Here is a 10,610-nt window from a genome sequence, read left to right as displayed (position 1 = left end):
CCGCAGGCGAAAGCTTGGGTGAAAGAAAACAGCAGTGCTTCATACCAGTTTTCGTGGTTATCATTATCGTCGCATTTTCTTCACAAAAGAGGTCACCAGAAAAAAGAAACCGTTACCACCCAGGAGGTGACAATGAATACACAAAGGTAGAGCCATCGTCATTATTAGGTAGTACCATTGTCATGCCACTGCCGTGTCATTGTAGGGCCAGCAAGTAGCACCGTTCTGGGTAGCACTTCGGGCAGACTTTAGGGTTGAAACACATCGGGCTCAGTGGCCCTGTACAATTCTTCGATTGGGACAGTGCCAATCCCTAAGAGGGGGTATTTGCCATTAACATCTAGGCTGTACATCTACATCTAGTGCCATCAACAGTGGATGTGGGTATTCTCAAAACTGCAGAAGCAGGCGATTCATGTGAAACGTTCAGTGGGTTGCAGTACAGGCTGCTGCTACCACTTTCTGTAGCTCACTAAAGTTGTGGAGGTGGCTTCCTTTCGAAAAGTTTCACTCATCACATAGTTGGACAAAATGAAATGAAGTCAGTTCCAGGAAAATGGTCGTGCTGCCGTCTTGATCCTTACACTGTCAGTAGAGTAACAAGATTGACACACAAGCTGCCGTGGTGACAGCATAAGAATCACACCCTATAGTGTCAACATATCATTGCAATGATGTACATTAAGTATACGTCAAGTAGCATTTACTTTACCCCTGCCGTAATCATGTTTTGCAGGAAATATGTGACACTGAGAAAAAATACAAGACCATTTTCAGAAATGCGAGTCTCAGCAATGCTAACTGCATAATTTGTCGACTTGGTGCCGCAGATAAATACGGCTCTCCCTTGAAATTTTACAATATCCATGTGTCGCGTCATGCTGACGTTAGGCCTCTGCAGTCAATTTTTAGGGTGTGCTGCTTAATGCACTAACCGGCCTTCGATGGCAAAAAGATGGTCTAAAAATAATCTGTGGCCATACTTCACACCATATTATCGTGAACAAAGAAGTCTCAAGAGTCACATGCTGCTAACACCACCTTGTGGTGTTGGCAGTTAAATGGGAAAAACCTTCGATTCACAGCCAGAAACTCCAGTGTGGACTTTTCACTTTAATGTTCTCTGACATTTGGTGTTTAGGTGCACGCGATATAAATTTTCACTTCACTGAAACTATATGGACCAGAAATGGGTAACGAGGTGTCTACCATTAGGGAAGATCTGGAATTGTCAGAAAATCTGCTAGTTCTGGAAGAGCGGCGAACTTCTGTTCTAGTTGATTGCAGACAAGGAAATTGGTTTTACTCCCAAGTTAATATGGTGGGGCTAGCAACATCTCAGAAGTATTAATTTACTACCAAATGCAGAAAATCAGTTGATCTTAAATCCTGGACTTGTAGCTATGAATCTGCTTAAAGAGTTAGGTGAAGGAGTAACGCACACACACACGTAAGGGCAAGGGCAGGGCGTCCCTTTAGTGTGCATGTGCATTCAGGGGGGTGTCAGATCTAGCTGCTTGCCTTGCTCGTTTGTAAATATGAGCCAGCCAGGCACATGCTACTCGAAATGCATTAATATCAAAGAAAACATGAAGATAAAGACGAATCTTGCCAACAATGTGTCTGTCCACTATCCAGCTGATGCGAGTATTGGCATCTTAATGTTCAAGACACACTAATTAGCAACTAACTGATAAAGCATTCTTACAAAACATGACTTTTCTTTCCTTAATTTTGCAGTAGTGTTATGAAATGAGAAAACGAAGGCTAAGCTTTTTCCCTTTTTAATAAAAAAAACGACTAGTTGTTATCTCCCGTCGTTCATTAGCGCCTTTTCTGATTCACCGAGCCACCAGTAATAACTTACCAACACAACTCAAATTAATGTTCCTCTCCACCGTCCCTTTCAAGAACTGCGCTGTGAATACAAAATGAAATCAAGCTGCGATGCTTCAGATCCCAAAACAACTTGGCACGCTATGAAACAACACTGTGTTATCAATCTGGGGACTCCCACACGGCAAATTACAATTGTGCAATAGTGGAAAGGCCACTTTTACAGGTGGCTCGGTAGCCAGAAAAGACGCAAAAATGAAAGATGGGAGATAGCAGTTAAGTTCTACCAGCTCGATGTGATGCCGTGGGTTTGGGCAGCATCTACTTCGGACCAGGTAACTGGACCACCCTTGGTTTCTTTACCATCAACCTAAACGTAAGCGCACAAGCGATTCTCACGTTCCACCCACATCGGAATGCACTCCCCCCTACAGGTGCAATCGAACCTGTGACCTTGCACTTGGTAGCAGAACTCCGTATCCACTGAGCCGCCGTAGTGCACGATTCTTGACTATTACCAGAAGCATAATTTACAAATACAACTCAACTTGAAGGTAGAGCCACAGGCAAATGAAACACAAACAAGCAATGGCAAAGTAGTAAATCCCAAGCGGTAACTCGAAAGCACTACCTCACACCGCTACTTTATCCAGGTGGTAAAGGCCTCGCAGTACGCGTGCAAGCAGAAATCATGCCGATATTACATGTATCCCCCCCTCCCCCCGCCAAAAAAGAACATAGAACGAGAGAATGCTTTCTAGCTAGCGATCAACCCGTTTGTATTTCAACTGTCCATGACTCGTACACTAAAGACAAAAATACCTTGAGCTGTAACTAGTCAATTACCCTTTTAAAATACCAAGAAAAGACCACTCTAACTGCGAGAGGCGGCTTGGATAAGTCGTAAAAGACGCAACTAAGAAACAGGTGGCAATGCAGCCTTGGAAACTACACCGGCTCACCCCAGCGTCGGAAATTCTGAGAGTGCCTGCTTAGGCCCAATTAATTTTTTTATCATTTGTTTACCATATAAGTTTAACATTGTATTCTAAGAGACTCGTAGACTAAGTTCAGCACGTTTCAAAAGCTTTTACAGAGCACCAATGGTCCAAATACAAAGATTCTTTAAAATCACCGATGTCACACTAACGTCCCGACACTGGGGTATCGGCACAAAAAAAAAAAAAAAAAACACTTTGGCCTTCATTTTTTTTCCCTAATAATCAACCTATTGTCGCGAAATTAAGGTACAAGTAGTTTTGAAAAAATACTTTATCCATCTAAGCCGACTTAGTGTGTCCATTTAACATTCCTCTGTAGAGTGTTTCGAGTCAAGTGGCTCCTGCCATCGGCTAAACTCGCCCTGTGAATCCCAAAGTGGCAACAATGCTGCAACAAAGACAAGCAGACAGCATCTCATTCGAAGGCACACAAAGCTAGCACGCCAGGGCTGGCTTGAAAACCAATATGGTTTATTTCGAGCAGGCATTTCTTTTTGATGTTTCATTTTTTTTCACTTGTCATTGTACAGTGATGCAGTCACACAACACGTCATATTTTACAAAAAATTACACAGTAGAACAGAGCTGTGTACACACACCAGGTCTTAAGGCACTCGCTGAGACGGTATGTACAGAGCGGTGTATTGCATTCAACGGTGGCACGCCACTTTTTTTTTTTTTCTTCCCTTTCCAACGGGTCATGCACGCAGAGCGAGATGAGGGGTCACAAGACAACATGCCGAACAAGTGGCGGCAGAGAGAGAGAGGAAACAGTGGCTATGCGAGGAGTGTTCGTTCTGACGAGGTTTTTCGTACAGCGGAGGAGCACGACAGCTTCGTTAGTGGCCGAGGCAATGGGGGTGCCTCAGAAAGAAGAAAAAAAAAAACATATATTAAAAAAAATAATAAACACCAGAAGAAATAAAGCAAGCGAGACATTGATCTTCTAGCGAAATTCCTTCTAAATGTGTACGAATAAATGCGTATGCCTCTGCAAGGCTAATTAATAAAATGGCGCGCCAGACAAAAGTATTCGCCTCTTGCCCCGTCCTCCTGTTACACAGGCTGGCAACCTTGCCGTAAAATAAAAAACAAACACAAATCATGAAAACTGTTTTCTCATTGATGTATAAAAAACGCAGCCTCCTCCTACAGAAGCTTAAAAAAAAAAAAAAAAAGAAAGAAAGGCAGCAACATGCCTTCAAGGGACACTGGCACAAGCCTTCGGCACTTTGTCCAGACTACTTAATAAGGAAACTGTGAAGTTATAGTGGCTGCATTCATTCTTACTACACACTCTATGCTCACATCCCAGCTAAAATAAAAAAAAAAAATCTCGTTCACAGCACCTTGCAAAAGCATAGCGCATAAAAGGAAGATGCGAGTGCTGCATGCTTACCGACCTGCACGTGAGTTAAGACAGAAAGTTGTTGGCGCCACCGGATGACAACAGACCTTCTACGCTTTCACAAAGACAAAAGAGAGCATGTTTCTTCGTGTGGCATAACATAGTCATGCAAGATCTTGACACATGAAAAAAAAAAAAGCATAGCGAATCGCAGTAAAATGCAAAATCAATTTCATGTTAAGTACTACAAGAAATAAAGCATTGTAGAGAACCGAGACAGTGTACCACACTCTTAAACGCAGACCTAGAAACTATAAATCTGAGCACTACACGTAAAATTGGTGGTGTCATAGCGACAAGCATTGTGACGTAAAAACCATTTCTCTGCACAGCCTTGGAAGAAGTGACTACAGCAGCAGCACAAATAAAACAATTCATACTAAAGCTTTGAACTTGAGTGCTGGTTACAAGCCACAGCAGCATGAGCAAGGGTTAAAGAAAAAAAAAGAAAAAAGCAATCACTACGCTCACTCACAGCATGTGCAGCCTTAAAAAAGAAAGTGGGAAACAGGAGCAAGCCAGGTTGAGGTGCTACCGTTCTCTCACTCCCCTCTCGTTCTTTCTTTTAATAAATAATTGAAAATGCCTCTTTGTATTTACAAAACATCCGTATTTCTGCCCTTGTTTCTTTCGTTTATGGCATACTGTGAGCGCCTGTGTCATATACGAAGCAAAGCCACATTCTTTACAATCCTTCGACACGATCGATTTCACCTGCATTGAGCCGCGTGGGGTCGGCCTGCACTGTGAAACCCAGCAGGGAGCTGTCCACCTTCTGCATCTTCTTCTTCTTCTTCTTGGAGCGTGCAGCTGTGAACCCGTCACTTGAGATGGCAGCAGCTGCTGCAGTCCCCATCGCACTAGAAGTTGAGCTCACAATTGGCACAGTGAACGCTTCGTCGGACTTGAGCGCAGAGCCAGTCTTCTGGTACTGCTCCCGTTTCTGGAGGAACTGGCGCACAAAGTCCGTCGTGTCCTGGCTGTTGCCAAAGAAGTTGTGCACGTACTCCTGCACCTCGGCCGGAGACTCAACGTCCTTGAGTATGGCCACCACCGTAGGAATGTCCAAATATGACTGGATGCCGCCGAGCCTCTGCACGCACCACGCCGTCAGCTCGTCGGTTGGCGCTGCTTTAGCATGCTCCTCGAACAGCTTCATCACTTGCTCTTCAGCTCTCTTGCTCTGCTGGCCCTTGGAGCTTCGCCCAGTGGACGAAGATGACGACGCACCTCCTCCAAGTGACGGAAAGCTGGACCCGGGCTTTGCCGCCTGCTTTGACGCTGGCTTTGCTGCAGGTGGTGCAGTGGTAGCAGCCTCATCCCAGAAGCCTCTCGAAGGGTCTTCATCAGAAATGAGGTCAAGATACTGAAAGCTGTTGTTGAATGATTTCAACAGGTTGTTACTGGTGCTTCCCCAGGCCCCTGCAAGTTGCAGGATGCTGCTTTCCTGTTGCCGCATTACCTGCTGCTGCTGCTGCCGCTGCTGCTGCTGCGCTTTCTTCATTTTGTCCACCCGCTCGGCCTCCTCTTGCTGAATCTCGGACAAGGACTTTACAGACCCGGAGGAAGGCGCCTGCGCCCGAGATGCCCATGTGAGGGTTGCTTTGTTCTGCTGCTGCTGTTGCTGCTGTTGTTGCAGCAGCACGGCCTGCTGCATAGCTTGCTGCTGCTTGCGTTGCTGCTGAAGCCGCTCGGCTGCCAAGTTCCTCTCTTTCTCCTCCTGCACCCGCTGAATCTCAGCAAGCGAAAGAGCAGACGATGACGCTGGTTGGCTCGCCTTTCCACCCCACACAGGACCTTGTGGCTTTTCTGGCTTGGGTGGCTCCACCTTTGGCTGCGGCTTGGGAGGCTGCTTGAGGGCCATGAACTCGTCAGCATCTATCACCGACACCTTGCTGGGACTCTTCTTCACAGGTGGTGCGGAGTGAGCTGCAACCACGGCTGCTGCTTGAGTAATGACAGCAGACGCTGCCGCAGCTTGCTTGGCCTTTTCTTGCCGCTTTTTCTCCTCTGCCACTTTCCTAGCCTCTTCGGCTTTTCTCTCTTCCTCCTTCCGCTTCTCTACTTCGAGTGCCCTCCTCCTCTCTTCCTCTATCCGCTGCTGCCGCATCATTTCTTCTTCCAGTTGGCGCTGTTCTTCTTTCCTCTTCTGCTCCTCGATCTTTCTCTTCTGCTCCTCGAGCTTTCTCTTCTGCTCTTCAAGCTTTCTCTTCTGCTCTTCAAGCTTTCTCTGATGTTCCTCCTCCTCTAACCTTTTGCGAAGTTCTTCCTCCTCTCTCTTTAGCCTTTCCTCTTCCTCCTTCCTTCTCAGTGCCTCTGCCTCCTGCTGCCGCCTGTTCTGTTCTTCTTCTTCCTTGCGGCGCTCCTCCATGAGGCGCCGCTCCTCCAGCAACCGCCGCTCCTCCTCCAGCCGTGCCTGCTTCTGCAACTCCTGGGCTCGTCGCTCCTCTTCCTCCTTAGCTCTCATCTGCTCAGCCAGAAGGCTTTGCGAAGCCAGCTGCTGCTGTTGCCACAGGGTCTCCATGATGTTCCTGCTGGGTGCTGCCGGCATGGCCAAGGATGCTGACACTATGCTCGAGTCCGCATCCCAAACACTCGTTCCCCTCGACTCGGGTGCTGGAGTTGCAGAAGCTGTGGTCACTGGCTGAGGCGGCCAGCTTGCTTCAGCCTGGGGCTCCTTCATGAGTGACGGAGGCAGCCCAAACACTGGAGGTGGTCCCATAGAGCTCAGCAAGTTCATCAGAGGTGTCTGGTCACCAAAGCCAGCAGGCCGAGACAATGAGTGGCTGGCCATGTAGTACTGCAAACAGATTCTGTTCTGGTCCATGGGAGAAAGGTTGGCAAATGCCTCATTTGTCTTCAGGCTGTTTTGTATCTGCTGCATGGCGGCTACTCTATAAACCTCCTGCATGTACTGTTGCTGTAGTGCATAATTCATCTGACCTGGAGGCAAGTTGGGTAGCCCTGGGTGGGGGAGACCTCCAAGGCCCATGCCAGAAGGCACACCAAGTTCTGCACCAAGTGGAACTTTGAGTGGCGGTGGTTGCTGGGTGGCAACAAAAGGTACAACATTCCAGCTTTTGATCAGTGTTCCAAGCTTTGAAAAAGCTGCATCACACACCCTCTTGACCATCAAGTCCATGGTGAAATAGCCAGCCTGGAACCATTCCATCATTTCAGCAGACGAAAACGGCCCTTGAATGTCACCTTGAGGATCTTTGTATAACCACCTGTACAAATGTTCTGGCAAATTATGTTCCCCAGCTACCGAATGTGAGACAAACTTTTTCTCTTCTTCTGCGGTCCATTCTGCCATCATGTTTTCTGCTGCCTTTGCAAGGTGGGCAAAACTGTCGTCTTTGGGTGACGTGGAAACCACCTTTGCCGTATCGTCCACAGTGGCTTTCATTTCCACCGGCGCAATCGTGTGCAACGTTGGAGCGGGAGGAATTGGTTTCGGGGGGCTTCTAGGTGGCGAGCTTTCAGTTTTTTGGGGCTGTGACGGCACAGGCACGGGAGCAGGCGGCGATTTTGGTTTCTCCACTGGCGGCTCATTCGAACGGCTGACGCCGGGGGGCGGCTCTTGGGATCGCTTCTCTTCGCGTTTGGGATGCGCCCGCGCGTCCTGCGGATGTGGCGTCCGAACGGGCAGCACATCGTTCTCCCACGATTCTTCCTCGATGTCCTTGGTGTCAACAAAAGCACCTTTCGCGTCGAAGCAGCCCACCTTCTCTGTGTCTCCCTGGTCCTGAATCCACTCCGGCAGCTGTTCGGAGGAGTGGCTGCCGCCGTGTTCCTCGAGCCAGTGGCGACCGAGATCCTTCTTGAGGGGCCCGTTGGCGACCACGGGCGGCAGCACGTCGTCGGCGTCGCCGTCGCCCTTGCTGTGGTTTCGCCACGACTTCCACTTCTCAGTCTGGCCACGGCCGCTGCCTCGCCAGTTGTCGTCTTCCTCGGCGTGGCCGCTCGTAGCGGCGCGCCAGTTGTCGTTGGTCGCCCTGCTGGCGCTTGCGGCCGTGCCCGCAGCAGAGCCGCCGCCTCCACTGCCGGCTGGCGCATTTTCTTTCCTGAAGGTGTCCCCGTCGTAGCTGGTCCGGCTCACGAACGGCCGGTCGGGCTTCTTGTCTCGCTCGTCCCAGCGCTGGTCTCGCTCGCTGAGGCTGTGGCTGCGCTCGAAGGGCCTCGGGCGGATGAAGGCGCCGAACTGGCCTTCGTCCTCGCCGATACCTCTCTGGTAGCCGCTGCCACGACCTCGGCCGCGACCCCGGTCGACGGAGCCTCCTCGGGCGCCTCGACCGGGACCCGCACCGGGCACTGCGCCTTTGCCCACTGTTAGCCGAAGCACTGCGTCACTGTTCACGGATCGCGACCAGACGCGCTGCTCTTCCTCCGTCATGGTGACCAGAGCCAGAGGCGGCTGCGTGTTCTCCACGGCCAGCTGCTGGAATTCCCGAAGCGAATCCGGCATGGGCACGTTTTGATCAAACATTGCCAGCATCTCTTCCCTGCCGTATCGGTAGTTTGCAAGCTTGTACTTTGTTACTCCGGTCGACGGGGCCGGAGCAGCCACCCCGTTCGTTTGCGTGAGTGCGCGGATCCATTCGGGACCAAACTTCAGTGCCGTTTCTTCCATTTCGGAGTGCTCAGAGCTCGGGTTTCGCGCTGGGGAAGTAAAATTAAACCCTGACACGACAGCAACGATCAAAATGGCCGACAACTTTCTACGGGACCAGACAGAGAAATGCAAGGTCTCGAAAAAGAGTTATCACATTGCAGGTGGCGCTAGCTATCTACACAAACATTGCTCCTTGTAAGCAATTATTTGAGACGCCGCTGTTCAGCACGCAACAGATTTGCCCTAATATAAGGACGAATTTTCGTAGGATAACTATGGACGGGCTACTTAAACAAGGATGAGCCCTGAACCTGGCATCTTGCTTGGGACCCCGCTGCCGCAAGCTTGCGCCTGAACAGCTGAAGCAGCGCGACAGCCAGCAACGGCAGAGAGCGCTTGCTTTCCTATTTTTCTTTTACCTCACATACATACACCCGCAAGAGCTTCCTGCGGAACAACTACATAGTACATTCTCGTGAAAGTAATACCAGCATTGCCATGGTACGCCTGCAGTACAAGGAAATTCGCCGATTGTTGACAATTTACATGCTGTATGGCGTGCGATTACGCAAAGTTTGTATGTCTGATTTGCTTGCGCTAGCAGAGCTAGCACTGCCGCAGCGCTGGGAGCGCTTTACCGACCACGCCTTGTAGGCTCTGTAATCACCGAGGGCACCGAGGGTCTTCCTAAAATCGCTGAAAAATTAGGGCTTCCGGCTCCCACACGTACGCAATTCGACCCCTTGGCGCGTAATATAAAATACAATGTAAAACATATGAGCTCTAGTTTGTCTTGCAGTAGTACATGTTAGAGCGCAATGCAGGGGAATTACATTTTTATCAAGTGCCTTTCGACTTCGTAACCCTCCGCCAAAACCACGGTTGGGGCTAAACCATGGCCGATGCTCAAAATAATAACGCATATGAAACCGCTTTGCACAGCCTCCGAGAATCTTGGAGGCCATGGTTTGGACTATGATTTGGACACCCTGCAGTCATGAGCAGCGGGACACCTCCCAGACAACGCAAAGACATCCTCAATCAGTCTCTGGGATGTCGGCATCAGTACATTCCTTTTATAAAGATGTCCTGCACTAATCCTAAAAGGCTCCTGATCAGGTCCATTTGACCGTTCCAAGTAGATACTGAGAACATGCCAGGTACATAATTGGAAGACCATTTTAATACATTGTCAGGACGTGTTCCAAGTCACTACTGTTTGACAGGGCCATTTATTGTTTACAAATTGTGTTAATATATGCCTGAAGCGCGCAGCTTGAATATGGGAACCCATATATATTGTAGGACTGTGTTTTGATATTTGTGTGCTTTCATGCGCTCTGAAATTTCAGAAATTTTCAGCTTTGTTTCTTGTCACCGTTAAAAAGCAGTTCGGTATCAAACAAACTACCTCAGGGGCAGCACCACCTATGCACTTAAATAGCATAGCCTTCGAGATCTGCTTTTGTCACTTAAAGAGAACCATCGGTGGAAGGTGCGTTTTGGAGACCACGTCCAATAATAATAATAATAATAATAATAATAATAATAATAATAATAATAATAATAATAATAATAATAATAATAATAATAATAATAATAATAATAATAATGATAATAATGTTTAAAACAAAATAGTCTACAAATAAACGTTTTTGGTTATACTGAATTTTGTTAAGGCAAGCATAAGGCTCCCAAGTCAACACACCTGGAAGCAACGTCCTAAGAAAAATGTCACAGTTTCGCCCTA

At 48.4% G+C, this 10,610-nt stretch overlaps 1 protein-coding gene across 1 annotated transcript; it reads right to left on the bottom strand.

Moving 5' to 3' along the window:
• Positions 1 to 3,287: 3,287 nt before the first annotated feature.
• Positions 3,288 to 9,183, bottom strand: LOC119446412 (GRB10-interacting GYF protein 2). The gene has a single exon (XM_037710838.2). The coding sequence runs from the start codon at positions 8,876 to 8,878 to the stop codon at positions 4,931 to 4,933; it is 3,948 nt and encodes a 1,315-aa protein (XP_037566766.1). The 5' UTR covers positions 8,879 to 9,183; the 3' UTR covers positions 3,288 to 4,930.
• Positions 9,184 to 10,610: the final 1,427 nt, after the last annotated feature.

Source organism: Dermacentor silvarum, chromosome 3, assembly GCF_013339745.2.
Source record: "Dermacentor silvarum isolate Dsil-2018 chromosome 3, BIME_Dsil_1.4, whole genome shotgun sequence".
Taxonomy (NCBI): Eukaryota; Metazoa; Arthropoda; class Arachnida; order Ixodida; family Ixodidae; genus Dermacentor; species Dermacentor silvarum.
The sequence above is the reverse complement of the archived record's forward strand: the minus strand, read 5'-3'. Positions and strand labels throughout refer to the sequence as shown.

Coding starts and splice junctions, on each gene's coding strand:
- LOC119446412 (XM_037710838.2), bottom strand. CDS start 8,878: ATGGAAGAAACGGCACTGAAGTTTGGTCCCGAATGGATCCGCGCACTC.